We start from the raw sequence: 23,906 nt of genomic DNA on the forward strand, positions 1-23,906 counted from the left end.
AACATGAACATATACCATTTTACTCGCTGGAGTATACAGTGGCCCATGTCTTTAATCTCATCACTTAGGGACAGACACAAGTTGATCTCTGTGAATTCAAGGCCAGCCTGATCTACTTAGCAAGTTCCAGGCCACAGTGAGACCCTGTCTCAAAAATAAAGGTGTGTAGGGGGGGAAATCTATGGGATAGAAGGCCACAGAAGTGAGACACCATCACGTACTCCCTCAGGAACCCATTAACCCAAACAAGCAGTCCTACACTAAACTAATATAGTGTAATAAATAAATTACAATGTGTGTGAGGAACCTACTGAGCAATTAAAATCAGAAAGCAGGTGCTGAAGAGGTGGCTCAGCACTTACAGAGTTCAGTTCTCAGCATCAACAACATGGCTCACAACCACCCATAACTCCAGTTCCAGGGTATCTGATACTCTGTTCTGCTCTCCTGGGCAGCAAGCATGCAAGTGGTACATATAGATACAGACAAAACACTCATGCACATAAAACAATCTTTAAACAAACAAACAGTAACAACAAAAGAACAAATGTATAATCGTAAACTTGGCGTAAAGTGGACTGTAAAGGGACAATCTTAAAGCATACAGCACTCGACACTTCCTGTGGACACAGAGTGAGCTGCCCACCCCAGCAGTCACTACCTCTGGGAAAGGTAGGTAGGAAGAAGAAATAGGGGTTCAACTGTGTGTGCAACTATACTTACATCTTCAAAATTTAGAGCAAACACAAGAGCTAACAAGTGGGTCCAGCACACTCCTGGTGTAGGCTCTACTCATCTACGCATTAGGATTCTCGAATAAAGAGAAAGTGAACTGTCAATCATTTCTACACACATGTGCATGAAAACAATTTTTCTTACCTCAACTGAAGAGCGAGGAGTCACAAAAAACTGATTGAATTCATCAGGGCTGAAGTCGCCAAAAATATACTGAAAACAATAAGAATACTTGATTACATTCAATATACACATTACTTATCTTTGAAAAGCCACATATTTTACAGTGTTTGTCCTATGAAACATTTGGACTAGAATCCCCCAAATCCTTTTCAATAAGTAATGAGGAGCTTCAAGCTGAAAGCTAAAATTCCTAGGGGTGGTTATTTCCCCATAACATACAAAAAAAGGCCACCTAACCTCTTCTATAAACTGTCAAAGAACAAGGTTGAAAAAGCTTATTTTGAATCAAGTCAAGTGTGTGGTTACAGAGCATGCAGGCTCCTGCCTGTGGGTAAACTTCCTGGTTCACCTTTTCACCTCCACTTAGCTTTTAGCTGAGTCACATCATTACCCACCTTCATTTCATTTTTCCCTGCCAAAGGACAGCAAAATTCATAGAAAAGTGTCAGTGATCTGACTAACAATCTTTAAAGACATGTTATTTATTCTAAACATGAACTAGAATAGGACTCAGATACGTATTGTTAGAATCCCTAGCACTCCCCCAGCTACATTACTGCACATGTGCAGTCCAGTAGTCAGGCAAGATGCTTAGTCATCCTAGGGCTTGACGTCCTACATAATCCGTGCACTGTGTGATCACGTAATTTGCAAACAGCATGATCACGTAATCTACGCTCATGCGTGGCGTAGCTATGTAAGCCCATATGAGCGTGGGGGGGGTGTCTATAAAAGCGGGTTCCACATTTTTCTCCCCTCTCTTCCTGCACAGTCATTCCATAGGCCTATGCACATCTTTCCTGTTCCCTTTCCTTAATAAACTCCTATAGTGGGTTTTGTTGTACCTCGTGGCTTTTCTCACACAGTAAACAGCGCCGCTTATAATAAATGATACATATGGTAGATAAAACCCTTTAGCTTCATAGAGTGCTGGGTGTGATCTTCCCTGACAGGATCTGATACAGCTGAGTGTGCCAGGTGGCCACCAGCTCCTAGGAGCTTCACAAAGTCTACCACTAACAAGTATCATCATGGGATTTACACAGCATTCATTTATTCATTCATTCAGCCAGTAACCTGCTATGTGTAAAACTTAGGACTGAGGGTCAAAGTAGAGCTGTGTCTTCAGTGCTATTGCAGCTTCGACTCTAGAAATGACTTACAGGGAAGTTTATAAACCTGTGTTCTGTAACTAAGTATTACAGTAAATAATACTCATTATTATGCAAAAAGCCACTGTTGGGAAGAGCATTTCCTAAGGCCATTTGGCTCCGTCTACCAAAGCCATAACAAACACTGAAAACAAAGCTGTCCTCACATAATACTCACATATCCTTGACCAAGTCTACAAGGGAACTGGACTGATGGCAATGGTGGAAACACTGACATTCAACACGGTTTGGGGTCTTCTTGTGAAATGCTTTGGGACTCGGCCTTTTTTTTTTTTTTTTTTTTTTTTTTTTGGTTGTCAGCCTAGCCTTTAACGGCTTAGCCATCTTTTTTTTTTAAATTTATTTATTTATTATGTATACAGTGCACATATCCCTGCAGGCCAGAAGAGGGCACCAGATCTCATTACAGATGGTTGTGAGCCACCATGTGGTTGCTGGGAATTGAACTCAGGACCTTTGGAAGAGCAAGCAGTGCTCTTAACCTTTGAGCCATCTCTCCAGCCCCCAGGGACCTGGCCTCTTACCAATCACAACACGGGGAAGCTTATATTAACATCACTCCCGGTATGGCCAGTGAAAAGCAACAGAAGTAACACAGTAAGAAAGGAACTATCCTATCAGAGAACAGAAGGGTGTGAAAACCAGACTAAGTTCAAAATACTAATTCAAAACCTCAACTTGTTTTTAGTGGCAGAAGCAGTGTATACAGCAACAGGGCAGTTTTGAAAACTCAAGAAGTACTTTTCCCTAGAATGCTATATTTATTTTCACAGAATTCCATCCTATAAATATTTTACACAAAGTATATAAAACTTTCTCAGCCAGGCGGTGGTGGCGCACGCCTTTAATCCCAGCACTTGGGAGGCAGAGGCAGGCGGATCTTTTTGAGTTCAAGGCCAGCCTGGTCTACAGAGCGAGATCCAGGAAAAGTGCAAAGCTACACAGAGAAACCCTGTCTCAAAAAACCAAAAAAACCTTTCTCAAAGACCAGGGATGTGGTGGCTCAGTGGCAAAGCACATGAAAGACCTGGGTTCAACGTCATCACCGCTAACATCCAAACACCTGTGTGCAGTTTGTAAATCCCACTAAATAAACTATGGTGACAGACAGGGATGGATACAGAAGTAGGATTCACGGAACTCAGAGCCATGAGTGATAACCACAGCTCCATCTCAGGGGGAGGAGCAATGCGCAGAAAGCCATCCCCCCTTTGGAGTCTCTTAGGAATAAGAAAGACTGCAGACTTACAATGTAGGGAAGAGGTGTATGGGTAAGAATTAAATCTGACATGTTGGATCTTCTGGAGTTAGAAGTTACGGGTGGCTGCAAGCTGCCTAATGTGGGTGGGTGCTGGGAACTGAACCATTGAACCATCTCTCCAGCCCAGAAATGTTCATTTAAATTACACTTCTAAACACACTTCCTAATGTGTTCATATGCAAGGAAGTTTTTTAAAGAGATGGCTTTAATTCATTAAGAGCTAAAATCTAAATCTTGGAAATGTACAAGTAGACAGAGAGGAACCAAGATCACATGCCTTCCAGCCTGGACTGCAGAATCCAGGCTCCTTCACTGGAGGAGGAACTAAGTGGAAGACCCCAGTGGAAATCTCTCCTGGTACTTTCATTTAGTTCATTATTTGTCCAGCATCACTTGAAAAAGTCTGCTCTAGTGTTTTTCTTACAGACTCAGACCTGGGCATAGTGTCATATGCCTTTAATCTTAGCACTAGAGAGGCAGACAGGTTCTATCAGATCTCTGTTAGTTCAAGGCCAACCAAGACAGCATGTTACAGAAAGACAGACAGACAGAAAGCTTCAATATATGACTGAACAAAGAAGCCCCCAGCATCCCCGCCGTGTGACGAAAAATAAAAATGCACATTTTTGTTTACAGAGGCTCTGGACCTATAACCCAGTCTGACAGAGATCTATGGAGGTGTACAGTTGCATGTGGGGTGGGGGGATATTTTAGAATTTTTGTTGTTAAATCATGTTTTAGTCAAGAAACTTAGGGGCTAAAGAGATGGCTCAGTGGCTGTTCTTGCAGAGAACCTAGGTTCAATTCCCAACATTCCAATGATGATACACAACTGTATCCCAAGTTCCAGGGGATCCAATACATTCTTCTGGCCTCCATGGGCACCAGGCATGCACATGGTGCACAGAAATACATTCAGGCAAAAAAGAAACTAATTAAGATGTCAGTATAGCACTCAGGAGGCAGAGGCAGGTGGATCTCTGTAAGTTTGAGGTCAGCCTAGTCTACAAGGTGAGTTCCCTGACAGCCAGGGCTGTGTAGAGAATCCATCTCAAAAAAAACAAAATATGAAAAGAAAGGAAAAGATGTGTTGGTATAAATGACAGAATTCACTTCCAGACATTCTCAAATCTACCCCTGCACAGGCATTAACTGTGCATGAGTGAAGACTTCACCCATCAGACGACACTCAGCTGAAAACACTCAATCCATCTAAGGATACCATGAGAACTGTTAACTAGAAGGTATGTGACACCAAATACCATTTAGTGAATGACAAATGGATAGCCAGGGCTGTCTGTTTGCAACTCCATCCTGACTCCCTTCCCACTGGTTCATGTACATCAATTGATAACTCCATCAAGACACATGAAGCACATCCTCCTGCTATAATGAAATCTATTTTCATGAGTTTTTATAAGTAAGCCATCACACCACTAATATAAAAGGTTTATTTCAGGTTTGCTGCTGAAGCCAGAAAGTGATGTTCTGCCATCTGGAGCATCCACTTCAGGAGCCTGGGTCAGGGTCTCCACCTATTGTGAATACATCCACATAGGTCTTTTCTATGCACCAGCTTTGCTCACACAAAAATCATTTTGATGGGACACAGTAACGATGTGTAATAGAAGCCCTGATGCTTGAGGAAGTCATTGTCAAAGGTCGGAAAGATGAAGACACTGAGATCTGAGGCCAGGGGACTCATTAAAAATAGGGAGCGGGGGCTACAACTGTACTGGATACACAAATACATCTATCTGCCTAGCCAAAGTGACTCCTAGGTAAGTGGTAACCAGTTAAACATCCCCTAGGAAGCTGCATAGACAGCCCAGGAGTTAAGAGCACTTGAGTTCCATTCCCAGCACCCACATGGTAGTTCACAAGCATCTGTAACTGCATTTCCAGGGAATTCTACTCCTTCTTCTGACCTCTGAAGAGCACATGGTACATAGAAACACAGGCAGGTAAAATATCCACATACATAAAATAAATGAAAAAATTAGGAGTCACTCTGAAAAGCATTTATATCACTATCACTATTGAAGAGTGCTGCTTAGAGAACAAACCTTAAAAACAGTTTACACTTTTATAGGAAGGAGAAAAAGGAAATTACAATATGCTGATAAAACTGCAAAAAGCAGAGGCCAAGCTCCAGGGAGTGGCACACACGAATAATATAAGAAAAGAACTGGAAGAAAGACAAAGAAAAACATCTGCTCAGAAATAGTCTCTTCCCAGGGAAGGTCGAGAAGATGCTCCAGGTTCACCTGCAGAAGCATAAATGAGAATATAGGAAACTAGTGTCTGCCAGCAAGGGAAACTTGAGGGCTGCCATTATTGCATGGCACTAGGGGGCGCTAGAGAACAGCATTCTCGGCCCCTAAGCTCCTAAAGACTTCACCTCTAGAAATTCAATTGATTATGTCCACCGCCCTCAAATTAATGTCCTTTGCCTTTTGAAAAGGTTCCTGGTAATTCGAGGGGCAGCTCTGAGACAAGTAATCAGCTAACGCTTTGCTCTGTTCAGTACTTCTCCGTTTCCAAGGGAGATGGGCAGCCACCACAAGCTCTTAGGACAGTCTCCCTCCCACTACAGTGTACAACTATGCAGGCATGCTGAAGCCTGTCACAGCCAACAAAGGGGCTCTGGGTCAGTCTTCCTGCTATCTGGGAGGTTGGGGTCATCCTTCGAAGCAACAGATACTGTGAGGGAGCAAAGCCTTCATTCTCTCTGCAGAAGATAAGCCGAGTCAGGTAGCTCCTGCCTTCTCGCCAACTGACAGAGCTGACAGAGCTCATAGGTAGGACTGGGGTGAGGGATGCCTGGCATTTGTGAGGCTCTGACCCGTGTCCCAAGCATGGCAAACACAAAACAAAACAAGCAAAAACAAGAAAGAAGGGGAAACATGGACCTAGAAACAGCACACCAATACCTGCTCAACAGGACCTTAACTAGAAAAAGGCCACCGATGAAAAGGGGAAGTGAGCCGGGTGTGGCAGTGCACGGTTGTAAACCCAGTGCTCAGGAGGCAGAGGCAGGTGGATTCCTGTGAGTTTAAGGTCAGCCTGGTCTACAGAGCTAGACAGCCAGGGCTACACAGAGAAACTGTTAAAAAAAAAAGAGGCACACTCTGGAGTGGTGTGGTAGCTTGGGAAACACCTGAAGGTGACACTGCTGAGTCCATGTGAACCAGGAGTCTCACTGACCTAACAACATTTGTTTTACTAAGCACCACCTACTCCAGGTGAACTGTGTGTGACTGAGGATAATCTGAGCAGATACCGAGGACTCAGGACATCACAATATTCACAGGCTGTCACAATACAAGTGAACTGCAGGCTGGTGAGTGTTACAAATAGCAGGGGAAACGCTGTTCATTTCTCCCGACTGAGCTGCATTAATCCTGCTTTGCTTTCTGCGAAGAGGGTCCTGGGCAGAATGGAACAAAGCCATTAGCATTACAAAGCCATTCTCCCAGACAGCAACACCCAGCTTTGGAAAGCAGTGTTTCAGTTTGGTGTTAAAGCAAAGTAGCTTTGTATGCATATTTTATTCCAACTACTAAAATTCTGTCAGGCTTTAAATGGGCTAGCTACATATTCTTGGTACTTCCATTGAAAATTTGAGCTAAACTGTTGCTACAGACGCAATCTCAAAATTAGAAAGCATGATTCATGCTTTTGTTAACCCCACTGTTAGCAGCTTCTCAGTCCTTTCTATAGAACAGCAATGGCTGCTCACAAAACACACTATGCTAGAACTGCTAAGAAATACAACAGTGGACTAACTGGGAAGCGAGTTCCAACTATTTTCCTAACCACTACACTTACCTTGGAGCCAATCTTAAGAGAAGGGGAAATGGAAAAGAGGCAGATAAATAAAGGACAAAAACAGTTACAAGTCATTTTCCTGGGACAGGGCTGAGGAATGAGCTCTGACCAGCAGACACCAGTTCCCTGGAAGGGTGAGAATTTTGGGGGGCATGGCAATATTCTGTAACTATATGGGTACTACAGTGGGCATGTGTACTGTACAGGACTGTTAGTTCACTGTGGTGGCCTGCTCCCCTTGAAATCTCTACCCCAGCCCTTGGCCAAGACCTCACCAACTACTGACAAACGCTGAGCAAAACCACGGTGTTAATTACAGTCGGATGCACAAGCAGAAACTTGTAGGCGTCCTGTGTTCTACAGGATTCCCCACTGAATGACATTGCTAGAATAAAACAGACTCAACAGCTGAAGGTCAGCTACCAGGAAGGAAGTCACATCAATAAACTTTCACTTGAAAGGCAGAGGCCATAACTGATCTGCTTGCTGGCTTTTTTCCCAATGGTCTGCTTAAACACCCTGAGAATCTAGAGAATATACTGAACTGTATGCACCTCTTCCCACTTTAAGATGGAAGTCGATAAAGAATCTCTCCTAGGCTCAGCAGGTAAGGGTGCTTACTGCCAAGCCTCAGTTCAATCATCCTAACCTTTCCAGTAGAAGGAGAACCAGCTCCCAGAGTTGTTCTTTGACCACCGTGGGTACCAATAAATAAATGCCCCCTCCAAAAAAAGATGTTTTCTATGGCCAGGGTTACACAGCTTCACAGAAAAACCCTGTCTTAAAAAAACAGAAAACAAAAACAAAACAAAACAAAAACCTAACCAAAAAAAAAAAAGTTTTTAGGGGCTACAGTGATGGCTCAGGTTAGGATCACTGGCTGCTCTTACAAGAACCCAGGCTGAATTCCCAGTACCTACAGGATGCCTCAAAACCAACACCTATGACTCCAGTTCCGGGGGACTGGATGTCTTCTTCTGACCTTAGAGCACCAGGTACACATATGTGAAAATAAAACAAGTATTTATTTAGTAGAAAATGTAACCTGAGACCTCAGAAATTCTCTACAGGAGTATGTGGGGCCCAGGATCTGGACATCCAGAAGGAAAGAGCCAACTGGCCATCAGTGCTGCTTCCTGCACAGAAGCAGGAAACCAGGCCCTCTTAGAGTTGCAGCACACTAGGGCCATGCCTGTAACAACTGGATCAGTGGCTGGGGTGGAGTCCAGCCCTCATTCCAGCTTTTAAACACAGAAGGCTGATGATGGATTCTGACTTGCTTGAGTTCAGTATCTCTGAATGGGGGCAATTCCAGGGCCTAAGAGAATGCTCTTCCACTGTCAGTTCCTGACTAAGAATGAGGAAAACAAAATAGAAAACAGGAAGGTAAGGAGTTATTTCTTTGTGTAGTTATATGGCCCATTTATTCAATGAATGGATGGACTGACAGACGGAATCTTTGAGCCATACCGATCATTAGCAAAGAAAAAAATAAATCACTTTTAAAGCTAGGTATACTGGCTCATGTCCTTTACCCTACTTGTAGGAGAGTGAGGTAAAAGAATTGCCAAGTTTCAGGCCAGCTTGGACTATATAGTTGAGTTTAAGGCCAGCCTGGGCCAACAGTATGAGACCCTGTCATTAATTAATTAAAAAAATAATGCCTTTAATCTCAGTGCTCAAGAGGCAGAGAGAAGAAGGCAAATTTCTGAGTTTGGGGCTAACCTAGACTAACTACAGAGTTACAGGACAACCAGAACTATGTAAAGACCCTGTCTATAATAATGACAACAAAGGGGCTGAAGAGATGGTTCAGCAGTTAAGAGCATTGCTAGAGTTCAGTTCTCAGAGCTTACACAAGGTGGCTCACAACCATCCATCCATAACACCAGTTCCAAGGAATCCAGCATCCTCTTCTGGCCTTCACAAGCACTGGGCATGCATGCAATGTATGCACATACATGCAGGCAGTGGGAGTTTGAAACAGAGTGGCCCCCATAGTCTCATATATTGGAGTCCTTAGTCCCCAGTTGGTAGAATTACAAGTTGTGTCACTGGGGACTAAGTAATCATTCCCAGTAATCAACCAACACTCTCACTCTCTCTCTCTCTCTCCCTCCCTCCTTCCCTCGCTCTCCCTTGCACCTGTAAGTCAGGATATTCTCTCCTGGCTACTGCCCCAGCACCATGCATGCATGCATGCCTGCTCCTTGACAGGATGATCATGAACTCTAACCCTCTGGAACCATGAGCCCCAATAAATGTTTTCTTTTAGAAGTCACCTTGGCCATGGTGTCTTAACACAGAAACAGAAAAGACACAGGCAAAACATTAACTAAGAATCTTTAAAATCTTAAGAATCTTAAGAAATTTCACTTCCTGTCCACAAGTTTTAAAAACAAAGCAAAAGCTAGTGATTCCCAATTACTTAAGAAAGAAAAAAGAGGCCGGGCGGTGGTGGCGCACACCTTTAATCCCAGCACTTGAGAGGCAGAGGCAGGCGAATCTCTGAGTTTGAGGCCAGCCTGGTCTACAGAGTGAGTTTCAGGAAAAGGCGCAAAGCTACACAAAAAAACCCTGTCTCAAAACACACACACACACACACACACACACACACACACACACACACACACACACACACCTCCCAAAAAAAAGAAAACTAATTCCTTTCATTTTCAATCCAATGGTTACAATCCATTTCAGCTCTCATAATCCACTTGCATCTAGACATAGCAGATTAGCTGGCAGCCTCTTACTAACCAAAATGCCTGGCCCCTTGACAGACTCAAGTGTTGGCAGATGGATGGACCTCAACAGTTTATCACCAACTCTGTTGGCTCCAAAGACATAAAAAAAAAACAAAAAAAAAAAACGGGGAACATGGACTTTTGTTGTTGTTTGTGTTTTGTCTTCCGTGTGCACACAAGTTCTTGTGTGTGTACAGGCCAGAGGTTGGCATCGACTGTCTTCCTCTATCCCTCTGCTCCTTACTTTTTGAGACAGAGACTCTCACTAAACTTACAGCTTGCTGTTCTGGCTAGGCTGGATGGCCAGTGAGCCTCCTGTCCACCCCCCACCCAAGAGCTGAGGTTACAGGCAATTGCTGCTACATCCAGTTTTTTTTTTTTAAAAGATGTATTTATTTATTATGTATCCAGTGTTCTGCCTGCATGTATGCCTGCACTCCAGAAGAGGGCACCAGATCTCATTATAGATGGTTGTGAGCCACCATGTGGTTGCTGGGAATTGAACTCATGACCTCTGGAAGAACAGCCAGTGCTCTTAACCTCTGTCTGAGCCATCTCTCCAGCCCTACATCCAGCTTTTTTGTACTTAGCTGCTGGGGTCTGACCATGGGCCCAGTACACTTCAGTGACTGAACCATGGTTCCCACTCACTAGAATATACAGACATCAGGTCCACTACCTGAAGAATACACATACACACAACATTTGGCATATGATTTCAAGAACTGTGCAGACCCTCTATTGTTCCGAGTTCTACCTGACCACAGCTACTCAAGGATACACAGCAGTGTTGGCATCACCCAAAAACTTATGTGGCCCTGTGGCCCAAGCCAGACTTACGGAATCCAAGCACATACCCTAATAGGCATTTACCTTTTAGATGAAGCCCTGTTGAGCTATGCCTGTGTAACTCCGTGGCCCTACTATAAAGGAGTGATACCTTGCACTATTTGAGTGACCACTGATTATCTTAGTCAAAGGTGCATTTCAAAGCAAAAGGAAGGTTCACTATTAATTGTAGTAGACAGTTGTAAACCAGGGCATAAAACCACTCCTAACTGTGGATAGACAGAAATTAGCTTGGTGTAATGAGCTGTCCCTGTACCTACCCACCCAGCCTTGTGTCTCAGAAACCTCTTCTGCTTTTATCCCTCAAACAAACAGCTCTCCCACCCCTTGCTCTGATGAATTCCCACTTGCATAAGATGCAGGAAGCCCTGGGTTCCATCCTCAGCACTATAGAACAGGACATGGCTACCCACACCCGTGATCCCAGCACTACAGAAGTGGAGGGAGGTCAAGGTCATTCTCAGGCACAGTTCAAAGCCACCTGGGCTACAGAGTCCCTGCCTAAAAAACTTAGGTGTCCAACACAGAAGGAACAGAGAAAATGTGTACACACACAACAGACATCCTTCGGCCACAAGGAAGAACAAATCTATGTCATTTGCAGAAAAATGGACACTGCTGGAGACCATATAAAGCCAGCCAGTCTCAGAAAGAAACATCCCATGTTCTCGCTCAGCCATGGATCCTTGGCATTATAGATATATGAATCAAGGATGTGAAGGAAGGAAGAAGGGAAACTAGGAAACAAGGCACCTAGTGGGAAGGCAAGGGAGAAGGGGAGGCTTTAGGGGGCATCTATGATTATAACAAATGAACCCCAACAAAGGCAGAGGAAAGAAAACAAAAGCTGGGTAAATGTTTGCTGAAGGGTATTAGTTACATAAAAATTCACAAATAAGACTGAGATTCCTGCTCTGAAGACAGTGGCAAGACTGCAGGCTCCTCAGGGCCACAGTTCCACCTACTGCTAAGTGAACACTAGCACTGAAGGGACAAGGCTGTGTTTTTATTGACATTCACACCTACCCTAGACTGGAGGTATTAAAACATATTTTGTGACAGGGCATGGTGGCACAAGCCTTTAATCCTAGCACATGAAGCAGAGGCAAATGCATTTCCGTGAGGTGAGGTTTTTTTGTTTTGTTTTGTTTTTTGTTTTTGTTGTTTTTCCAAGACAGGGTTTCTCTGTGTAGCCCTGGCTGTCCTGGAACTCAATCTGTAGACCAAGCTGGCCTGCTGGAATTAAATGCATGCTCCATCGCCACTGGTTTTGCATCTCTAAGTTCACAGCCAGCCTAGTCTACATAGTGAGTTCTAGACATAGTGAGTTCTAGGACAGCCAGAGCTATATAGTGGAGGGGTGGGGAGAGGAAACTCACAAACTACTACAGAAGCACTAGTTTTGCATTTTATTAGAGTCAGAAGTAAATGTGCTGGTCAAGAAAAAAGTCAACGTTAGAGGGTAAGGAATGGCTTTTTTGTTTGCTTTTGTTTTTTCTAGACAGGGTTTCTAGAACTGTATAGCTTTGCGCCTTTCCTGGAACTTGCTTTGTAGACCAGGCTGGTCTTGAACTCAGAGATCCGCCTGGCTCTGCCTCCCGGTACTGGGATTAAAGGTGTGCACCACCAATGCCTGGCTGGAATGTTTTATTTATCTAGCCTCTGCAGTACACTGATAAAGAGAAGAAAAGATGACAGTGGAAAAGACAGAAAACATTTCAAGTTAAAGGGCTGGAGAGATGGATCAGCAGTTAAGAACAATGGCTGCTCTTCCTAAGTACTGGGGTTTGATTCCCAGGACCCACATGGCGGCTCACCACCACCCACATGGTAACTCAGTCCCATGGTATCACCCTCTTCAGTGATAGACATACATGCAAGCAAAAAGACCCATACATATAAAGTAAAAATAAAAGGAATTATGTTTAAAAGAAAAAGGAAAAGAAACATTTCAGGTTAATTTGCAGATTCCTCTCTAGCCACTCAGACAGATAACCTACCACTCTCTCCAAAGAATGGTCTGTCCTTTAGTCCCTCTAGTAGAGGTAATGGACCAACAAAAACCTAACTGAGAATCACCTCTTTTCACAGTATCAAGCTAGAGCATGAGACTACAGTTAAGAGTGTAATGTGGGGCTGCAGAGATGGCTTAGCTGTTAAGAGCACTGGCTACTTTTCTGGAAGACCCAGCTTCAATTCCCAGCACCCACATGGTGGTTCACAATCATCTGTAACTCCAGTTCCAAGGTATGCCCTCTCTTGCCTCTGTGGGCACCAGGCACATGTGTAGTACACCACCCATACACATAAATAATAAATGTGCTGAATGTTTTCAGAATAGTTTCTAAATTGTTTGTTCCAGTATATGGCACACTACAATCGTAAGGTGCGGCCCCAGGATGGGGAGGTGGGGTAAGATACAGACTACAGAGACCCTGCCTTTAAAATACACACACAGAGTGTGGCAGCTCCAGTCCCTGACCCCAGTAGTTGGGCAACAAAGAGCAATCTAAATCCAGTGAGTTGCCCAGACTACCAACTCAGAGAGACCCTGTCCCTAAAACAAAACAAAGAGGTCTAACCAAAAACACAGAAAAGACAAACAGACTGAAGATCAAGGCTCAGTGAAGACAACTTGTATCTTTTACCTTAAATTTCCCCTATTCTTTGCAGGGGTTAAGTAGCTCACAAAAGGCATCTTTGTTTTATAAGTAAAAGTAAAATCCGAAGGGCTGTTATCAAAGTGTAACCCACACATTAACTAGCACAGTAACACCTGTAAGCATGCCCAGCTTTATCTCATCCATTCCTTCATCCTACCTTTCATTTAAGAATCACTATAAAAGTCCCTCTGTGGACAGCAGGCCCTGGCCTAGTGTCCTCTATAAAAGCAATTCTACAAAGTAGGAAAATACAGACTAGAAGGCCAATGACCTGCTTTTAAGTCTCCTGAACCACTGACTTATCGGCCTCCTGACCTAGAGCCCTGCCTCTCTTCTGTGGTGTGTGTGGAATAGTGATAACAGTGTGTGACAGCTGACACCGGCCACATAAACCCACATAGGACCACACAAACCACAGTGCCCAGCCGCTGCAATGCCCCTTCAAAGTCAGTGTTGTACTGTGTACTACTTTCTACCAATGATCACACCTACCAGGAAGCCTAATTTGGGTCTTAAATAGAGATGGCCTTGGCAGCCACCTAAAGGAAAACACTACTTAAAATACCAAAAGAAGGGTTACGTGGGAGATGTCTTTATCTTCTCAGTTTTGTTGTGATTCTAAACTACGCTTAAAAAAAAAAAAAAAAAAGTCAGCCAGGCAGTGGTGGCACACACCTTTAATCCCAGCACTCAAGAGAAGCAGGTGGACCTCTAAGTTTGAGGTCAGCCTGGTCTAGAGTTCCAGGACAGCCACACAGAAAATCCTGTCTCAAAAAACAAAAAAACAAAAAAATTTAAATATATCAAGATATGGGCTAGGATGGTAGCTTAGTTCAGGGGTATAACACTTGCTCCATCACAGAAAAAAAATACATCTAAAATTTCAATGGGGGGGAGGTTGACACAGGGTTCCTTTGTATAATAGCTAAGGTTAGAAGGGGGCATGTATGGTGATATTTTATTTGTACTGAAATGTGATTTTATTTGTATGTTAATAAATAAAGTTGCCTGGGGGTCAGAGCTAATAGCAAGCCATAGCATAAGCCAGGTGGTGGTGGCCCACACCTTTAATCCAGATCACATGACAGACAGATCTCTGTGTGTTCAAGGATACAGCCAGCATGGAGACACACGCCTTTAATCTCAATACCAACAATAGAAGACCTGGAGGTCTGTATAGACAGGCAATGACGAGGTCATGTGGTTGGGTTTATAACCAATGAGAAGGTAGAACATAAAGTCAATAAAAACACAGATACACAGGAAGTAGTTCTCTTGCTGAGGGGAAGGACAGCAGTGGCAGGAAGGGTAAGAAGTTTTAAGTCTCAGCTCTCAGCTACTGCTCTGACCTCTTGGGCTTTTAACTCTGCATTTGGCTCTGTGTTTCTTTATTTTTTTTTTTTTTTTTTTTTTTTGGTTTTTCGAGCTTTGCGCCTTTCCTGGATCTTGCTCTGTAAGACCAGGCTGGCCTCGAACTCACAGAGATCCACCTGGCTCTGCCTCCCGAGTGCTGGGATTAAAGGCGTCCGCCACCAACGCCCGGCAGGCTCAGTGGTTAAGAGCACTAGGTGCTCTTCCAGAGGACCTGGGTCTGATTCCCCAGGACCCACATGGCAGAACACACCTGTCTATAACTCCGGTTCCAGGGGATCCCAGGATCCTCACATAGACATACATGCAGGCAAAACACCAATCCACATAAAATAATTTTTAAAAAGGGCAGGGGGCATGGCTCAGTGGTTAAAGGGACCAGCTGCTCCAGCAAAGGACCCAAGATTCCAGGACCCACATGATGGCTCATAGTCATATCTGTCCAACTTCAGTTCCAGGGGATCCAATATGGTTTTCTGGCCTCCAGAGGTCCACAAACACACGCAGGAAAATGCTCATACACATGGGGGAGAAACAGACTGGACAGAAATCACAGAACTGTAGCTAGAATTTTCCTGCCTTGCCCACAGTCAGGACAAATGTTTGTCACCCGCCAGTCCCACAGCCGCTCAGACCTAACCAAGTAAACACAAAGACTTATATTGCTTACAAACTGTATGGCCGTGACAGGCTTCTAGCTATCTAGTTCTTACATCTTAAATTAATCCATTTCCATAAATCTATACCTTGTCACGTGGCTCGTGGCTTACCGGCATCTTCACATGCTGCTTGTCCTGGCGGTGGCGGCTGGCAGTGACTCCTTCCGCCTTCCTGTTCTTTCTTTTCTCCTCTCTGTTAGTACTGCCTATACTTCCTGCCTAGCCACTGGCCAATCAGTGTTTTGTTTATTGACCAATCAGAGCAATTTGACATACAGACCATTCCACAGCACAGAACCTGGAATTAAGCTTCATTTTCAAACTCTCCTGCTTACCCCACAGCTTTGATGGGTCTATCATAAGGAAAAGATGTTGCATCTTTTTGCATCTTGGTCTTGTATACAATTAGTGGAAGGTAAAGAAGGCAGAAGCATGTATTTTAATATTAAGTCCTGGGCCAGCAAGATGGCTCAGGAGGGAAAGGCAGCTGCTGTACAAGCCAAGACTTGGGATCCACCTCTGAAATCCACATATGGTTGAGTTCCATCTCTAGAACCCACACAGAAGTGGAAGGAAAGAACTGAACCTACAGAGCTGTCCTCTGGCTTCCACATATGCAACACACACACATCACATCACACATCACATCACACATATAAAAGATGACCTGGCTTTATTTTTCTGAATAAGCTGCCTAATAAAGGCAAAATTCAAAAGACGAAAAGTAAGAAATGCTAGAAAGCCTCTTGACAGTTGCTTTAATTCCAATAAATTCATAAGCTAATGGGTCCTGACAACACTTAGATAAAAGCAATGGAGTCCAGGTAGACAGCTTCCATCCCAACAAGGGCACAGTGTGTTAGTGTGAGAGCCCCAGCGGTGTATCCTCAGACCCTTTATGAAAGGTGATTGCAAGTTTTCTAATAGATTCCATTAAATGCTCTTTGGCAGTCTAGATGATAAGGTCCATGCCTTGCAAAATGTAATTCATATATTACTTCAGCCTTACTCTGTATTTTAAGACATAAAAATGAATTTTGCAGGGCATAGTGTACATCTCTAATCACAACACTCAGTAGACCAAGACATGATTGCTACAAGTTCCCAGCCAGCAGATGTGACACAGCAAGACCTCAGTCTTCCAAATTCTGTCTCTGTGAACACAAGAGCTGTATCAACCATGTCCCACCCAGCCAAAACACCCAATTAAGGATTCAGAGTACACTCTTCACTAATATATCTTCACAATGGATATGTCACAGTAAAATCTTTTGGATCCTCAGCATCACATAAACCGGCACTGGTAGCACACTCCTGTGACACCCCCCCACCCCCCAGCACTGGGGAGGTAAAAATAGGAGGTTCAAACGTCATCCTTGACTATGTGGCTAAATAGCAAGTTTGAAGGCAACCTTAGCTACATTTAGAGTCTCTCTCTCTCTCTCTCTCTCTCTCTCTCTCTCTCTCACACACACACACACACACACACACACACACACACACACACACACACACTTTGCCAGAAAAAAAGAAGCAAGGGTCTACTAATATGTTTGCACGCGTGCGCACACACACACAAAAAAAATTTTTTTTTTTTGTTTTTGAGACAGGGTTTATCTGTGCAGCCCTAGCTGTCCTGGAACTCTCTGTAGACCAGACTGGCCTCATACTCAAAGAGATCCACCTGACTCTGCCCCGAGAGCTAGGATTAAAGAACGGTGTTTGTGCCGGGCGGTGGTGGCGCACGCCTTTAATCCCAGCACTTGGGAGGCAGAGCCAGGCGGATCTCTTTGAGTTTGAGGCCAGCCTGGGCTACCAAGTGAGTTCCAGGAAAGGCGCAAAGCTACACAGAGAAACCCTGTCTCAAAAAACCGGAAAAAAAGAAAAAAAAAAAAAAAAAAAGAACGGTGTTTGCCACCACTGCCGGGCAAAGTTTGAAAAACACATTTTGAGCCTAGCCAAATGGCTCAGCAGGTAAAGCCTGATGACCTCTGTTCCACCCTCATAACCCACATAGTGGAGAGAAATGACTCCACAAAATTACCCTCTAACCTCCACATGTGCATCAACACACAGAGAAATACAGAGGAATTATTTTAAAGGAGCTGGGGCTGGAGGGCTGACTCAGCAGTCAAGTATGTGGGACATGCACATAAATGTGTGGGTATGCATGCCCATGTGGACCTCTGCTCTTGCAAAGAAACAAATTCAGTGTCAGCACCCACAATGGATGGCTCACAATCAATCACCTATAGCTTTCTTCTGGCCTGCACAAGCACCTGCACACATGTGCACATACCCCCACATACAGAGATCTGTAATGTAAAAAAAATTAAAATTATTTTTAAAAAGGGCCATTTCTTCATAAAGAGCAATGGTGCAGCTACTGTTAACTAGACACCAAATGAATGAAGGTGAGGCTTTCATTTAAGTCACTGCTTATGAGACTCTTAGATCAGAGTAGACTAGGAGACAGTCCTCAAGATGCCTGCCAGCAAAGAAGCATACAGACACAGCCTCCTAAAATAGGGTCCTAAGGATCCTAAAAAGTCAACCCCAGCATTGGGGAGGTCGAGACAAGCAGATCCCAGAGCCTGCTAGTTAGCTAGCTTACCAGCCAGCCTAGCTGGAACAAAAGCTTTGGCTTCAGTAAGAGACCCTGCCTCAGGGCACTAAGGTAGAGAAGCACCCAAGTGTCTGGTCTCCACATGCACATGGGCATGCGCACACACACACACACACACACACACACACACAGGGAGCAGCCCCATTCCCATGTGTTCTGTATATCCTCTCAACTCTCCTGTGAGCATGAAAGAGAAGTTCCAGGAAGAGGTCCTGGAGTCTTCTGATACCAGTCCAAAATCCCTCTTCTATCCCAACAGCTCACCTGCCCCATTCCCAGGACAGAGTAATTGAGATAACAATAGGTGTTGACATGGGCGGAACAGGAGTGGGCAGCTTCTTATTTTCTAGGTCTTCCAGTGAAAACTGGATCACTGCCAAAGAGTTTCTCAATACTAAGAATATAACCAGCTCATGAACATCTATAATCTGAAGAGCTACACTCAGATTTACTATAAATCATACATTTTCTGATCTTTGAAACAAACAAACATGCCATGTGGGCTACCTTTATGTTTCAATTTATGTTCATTCTTTTTTATTTTTTTCAGACAGAATTTTGCTATGTAGCCTATACTGGCCTCAAATTCCCAACTATGCTCAGCCTCCAATGTCCTGGGATAGTAACTTGTGCACCACCAAGCTTTATCCATACTTTTTTTTTTTCAATTTTATGAATATGGGTGTTTTGCTTGCATGTATGTCTGGGTATTGTGTGCATTCAGTGCCTGAGAATGCCAGAAAAGGGTGTCAAATATCCTGGGACTGGAGTTACAGGCAACACTGTGAGCCACCACTCAAGATTAAACCCAGGTCCTCTGCAAGAGCAAGAAATGCTCTTAACCACAGAGCCATCTCTCCAATCCCCAACACTAGTTCTTAATCCAGCCTGTCGCGACAGGATGGTCACACAAGGCCTTTTAGGAGATCACTTCCACAGACAGAAAAACTGCAGTCCAAGCACATGCAAGTCTTAGAAATGAATAGTAGCCTGCTGAAGTGGCACTAAGAGACAAATGACACTAATCCAACATCCCATGGCCAGCAAATTCCACTGCAGACGCATGTGTCTGCTCTGCAACAGTGATTCTTCATGTGTACCAGTTGACTGCAATGCACTAGCCTAATTATAAATTGAAAAGCAAGCTCTGCTAACCATTTCCCATACTTTGGTAAGTTATCAGTGAGAAGTGTCCCCCAGTCACATCTAGTGTACCCTGAAAACTTGATCCATTGCTCAGAAGTACTTACACACCTATAATTTGCAAAACTAAAAATGACTTGATGTACCTCATCCAAGTGAAGTAACAACTGTTCCCCATTCTTGACTATCTAGCCTGCAGGAGGCAGTCACCAAATTATGGCATCTTTCTCCCTTCAATTTTCCAGCGTGCACCACTGTTCAAATCATTCTACTTCCACATAACATAAACTGAAATACTTATCCTAATGTTAGCCCTAGAGAAGAATCCAGAATGCAGTCTGTGCACTTACCGTCCACTGACTTTCTGTGCTGAGTTCCCAGCAGAGTGAACTGAAAGGACAAGAGGGTGAGGCCCTAAACATAGCAATATGCACTCAGCAGACTACCAGCTCCTGGACTTCTCACTGCATACACAGTCTCAAGATTGACTGAAATGTTTTACTGTTGTTATGCAAAAAAAAAAAGTTCCTCAAATACTCTGTGATCACTTCAAAACTGTTATTTCAGTTGCATACACCCTGTAAGATTCTGATTCTGATCTCATAGCCAAGTGAGGTAGCTCAGGAGACTGACGTAGGAATTCTACAAGTCTGAAGTCTTCGACTACCACTGCTACATAATGAGTTCCACAGGATTATGGGCTACATAATGCAACATTGTATTAAAACAAGTAAAAATATCCTTTTAAAAATTACCCTAATCTAGCCATCAGTTACAAATGACGTCCATGACAGTTTAACACTCTGCCATGTGCTATAAACTACATCCAAGAAATTCCAACATGAAAGATGTGGGGGTCTGTGTAAAGGAGAACAGAAACCAACAGCAAGCTCTCCTGCCTGGGTACAGAAACAACACTGGAATCAACATGGACTTTTCTTCCAAAACAAAGCATATTGGTAGCTTCAACTTAATCCCCTCAGCTCACTGAGCCAGTTCTGACAGCATGCATGCCAGATTCACTTCCACCTCAGGTGAGAGCTCCTCCTCTGAACTGGTTCAGCTGGGGAACAGGAACACATCCTGCAGTGTTTCCAAGTTCTTCACTGTTGCCCTTCAATCCACAGAACAGGGTTCAAACACACAGTTCAAAAACATGGCTACAATCTATATGAAAGAATTAACCTGTAACCTCTGTAAATCCACTGAAAACTGACCCTTAACTGAACCTGTGGAAGCTACTTCAACAAAAACCTAGAGTATTAGAATATGGAGGCTCCCCACTAAAATCCCAGTCTCTGAGAAGCTGAGGCAGGAAAACTGAGTGTCTAAAGCTAACCTGGACTATAGAGTGACCCTGTTTCCAAAAACATCTAAACAAAAACCACCCAGTTTACATATCATGGAGGCCAGCACATGGTAAACTGCCAGTATTTCATGAATGAACTAATTAATTGTTAAAATACTCAGAACAACAAGACAGATCCAAGAGTGAAATCCTGTTTTGGTTTTTTTTGTGTGTGTATGTACGTGTGTGTGTGTGTGTGTGTGTGTGTGTGTGTGTGAGAGAGAGAGAGAGAGAGAGAGAGAGAGAGAGAGAGAGAGAGAGAGAGACAGACAAGGACTCTCATAGCCCAACTGGCCTGAGAGAGAGAGAGAGAGAGAGAGAGAGAGAGAGAGAGAGAGAGAGAGAGAGAGAGAGAGAGAGACAGACAAGGACTCTCATAGCCCAACTGGCCTGAAACTTGCTATGGAACCCGAGGCTGACCTTGTGCTCCTGATCCTCCTGCCTCCACCTCTACCATCCTGGGGTTACAGGTGTGCTCAACCTTACACAACTATCCCACTACTATTCTTTTAAAACTAAAACAGGACTCAAACTATCACCTTTTCCCCTCTCTGCCACCAGATGACCCAAGGCACTGCTAACATTTATGTTTAGCTACATCAGCCAGTCTGACTCATGAAGACGTGCATATGCTGTCTGCCTGCAAAACTAAATGCCAGGACAATGAACCCAAGACAAATTGCAAGTTTACAAAACACCACTGGCACTTCCATCAACTTGACATTGGACTGGTGACCAAAAAAGTGAATTATGCTTAAACATGTTCAGTTCATCTCAAAATCCAAAAAAGCATTGCATTATAGCTAAGTTCAGAATGAACCCTACAAACTAATTCCAAAAAAAAAAACAAGGCAGTCAACCAGGATTTTTTGTTTGTTTGTATATAGCCCTCTATGTCCTGGATACACACTATATAGAACAGGCTGGCCTAGAACTCACAGAGCTCTGCCTGCTTCTACCACCCTAGTGCTGAGACTAAAGGCGTATGTATCTGAGCTGAGCAAGAGACTGAAATTTCTTAAAACCTCTGAGGAGAGGCTGGACAGATGACTCCCAGGTTTAAAGCCGTTAGTCGCTCTAGCAGAGGACTCAGGTTCCATTCCCAGCACTCACACACAGAGACTAACAACCATTCTAATACCAGTTCCAGGAGCTCCAAAGCCCTCTTTCTCATTTCAATTGGCACCAGGAAGGCACATTCATTCACACAAAATTTTAAAAAATTAAAAAAAAAAATTTTTTTTTTGGCCGGGCAGTGGTGGCGCACGCCTTTAATCCCAGCACTGGGAGGCAGAGCCAGGCGGATCTCTGTGAGGTCGATGCCAGCTTGGGCTACAGAGTTCCAGGACAGGCTCCAAAGCTACACAGAGAAACCCTGTCTCGGAGAGAAAAAAAAAAAAAATAAGGTCGGAATAGAGCCAGATGTGGCCAAGAAGGCCGAGAACCTCCAGCACCTTGGAGGCAGAGGCAGGCAGTTGTCTGAATTTCAAGTCAGCCAAGGGCTGTGTAGTGAAGATCTGTCTACAACTTAAAAACTAATAAAAACTCTGAATGGCATATTTGTCAAAAAATATTATTCAACAATTGCGAATTCCCTTTCTATTGAAAAGAACTACATCAAATACAAAGGTAAATTTACAAAAGGAGGGAAAAGGTCAAACAGGCAAAGTTCTGATTTGATCTAGGAAACACCACATATTTAACAGAAAGGCAGTTTCTCCTAGGATCTAACCTTTCATTTAAAAAGGTTTCGAGGTTTAAATCCCACCATACCTTCATTGAAACTGTTATTAAAATAACCTTTCAAAAGCACGTGGTGACTGGTGTCTGCAACCCCACCAGGCTGAGGCAGAAGAATCTCGTTAAAGTCCAGCCTGGACTACAGAGGGAGACCCTGCCCGCCCCCCCCCCAGATAAAAAGACAATCGTGTTTCAAAAGTGGTCTAACCAGATCGCCCTCGCTTGCCTATATACAGACCCATCCACTAGCCTTGGAAAGGTTGAGATTTGACTCCCCATCAGTTTCCCAAGAGTCACTTTATTTCTCAGTCTGGCAGAAAAAAAAAAAAAATCACTCAAAGATGATTATAAAAGGAGATCATTTCTAGCCTAGGTCTGAGACTTCAACAAACGCCGGGCCCAAAGCAGCCCTGAGAAGCAGCCCCACGTGCCGACTGCTCATTTCTCCGAAGCGCGTCTTATCAGGGGGGTCTGAGGGAGCAGCTCCCGCAGAGAGAGCAAGGCGCAGCAGGCGCTCCGGCCTGGGGGGGGGGGGCAACCCAGCCCCGGCTCCATGCAAAAGGTGTCAGTCCCGGGCGAGACAGTGCGCCACCCCAGTGGTTCCCAGTTTTCTTTGCAACAGAATCCCGGAGGCGAGGGCCGGGTCCTCGCGCCGCGTAGCGCACCAGCCAGCCACCTGAGCCGCTCGGGCCAGAGCGTCGGCCCCGGACTCCGCGGCTGCCGGCCGGACACGCGGAGGCCTTGCCTGCGGCCTCGGGCGCTCTCGGGGTGGCTCGGGCGCTCTCGGGGAAGTTCGGACGGCCTCCGAGCGCTGGGGCGCGCGGCGCTAAGGGGCGCGGCGCGGGCCTAGGCCGGCAGCGTGCCGGCGCCTCCCCCACCGCCGGCTCCCCGCGCACCTCGCGCTCGCCGCCCCGAGGCCTTGCCGAGGCCCAGACCTCCCGCCCCGGACGCGGCCCGCGCTACCTGCGGATTGTGGAGGGCCATGGCGGCCCGTCTCAATGAGGCTCGGCGCTGCTCCGGCTCCTCACGCCGCGTCCCCCGTCGCCGCCATCTTCTCGCCGCACAGACACACTCGCATCGGCCGCCGCGCCTGCGCACTGACCGCGCCGCGGGAGAGCAGGCGGCGTTCTGCGCCTGCGCGCGACAGGTGGGCGTGCGCCCCAGCCTGCGACCCTCCCGCCCGCGGCGCGTGGAGGGCGGCCGCTCCGGGCGAGGGCGTGCGGATGGAGGTGGCCACGCATCCCCAGGCTGCAACGTGGAGTCGCAGCGTGAGCTGCGCAGCGGCCGCGTCGTGTCGGCCCTGAGAATCTCCACTGGAGATTCCCCACGGATCCTTTACCTTATGGAGCGCGCTCTTCTGACGGTTCATTCATTTCTTCACTCTTCATTCCCTGCACAAGCTTTGCCTGGCATTGCGGGGGAGGGGAATGTTTTTGTTTGTAAAGCTTAGGAATAAACGTTGAAGGAGCCAGGGAAATGACTCAGCGGGTAATGGAGCCTGCCTCCTTTACCCTTGACGACCTGAGTTCCATCCTTGGGATTCACGTGGCAGAAAGGGAAAACTGAGTTGTCCTCTGA

General features: G+C 45.0%; 1 protein-coding gene across 2 annotated transcripts in view; it reads right to left on the bottom strand.

Annotated features, from left to right (window-relative positions):
• The window catches only part of Usp10 (ubiquitin specific peptidase 10), a 60,736-nt gene extending 37,077 nt beyond the window's left edge, over nt 1-23,659 (bottom strand). The window contains exons 1-2 of one of the 2 annotated variants that reach the window (XM_052727269.1): nt 23,292-23,659; nt 880-948 (exon numbers count right to left, since the gene is read on the bottom strand). In XM_052727269.1, the coding sequence (XP_052583229.1) occupies nt 880-948; nt 23,292-23,312 (90 nt within the window). In that variant the 5' untranslated portion in view covers nt 23,313-23,659. The remainder of the gene's footprint in view (nt 1-879; nt 949-23,291) is intronic. The other variant, XM_052727268.1, reaches the window with a different exon arrangement.
• Nucleotides 23,660-23,906: the final 247 nt, after the last annotated feature.

This window comes from Peromyscus californicus, unplaced genomic scaffold (assembly GCF_007827085.1).
Source record: "Peromyscus californicus insignis strain IS unplaced genomic scaffold, ASM782708v3 Scaffold_8__1_contigs__length_139910024, whole genome shotgun sequence".
Lineage (NCBI taxonomy): Eukaryota > Metazoa > Chordata > Mammalia > Rodentia > Cricetidae > Peromyscus > Peromyscus californicus.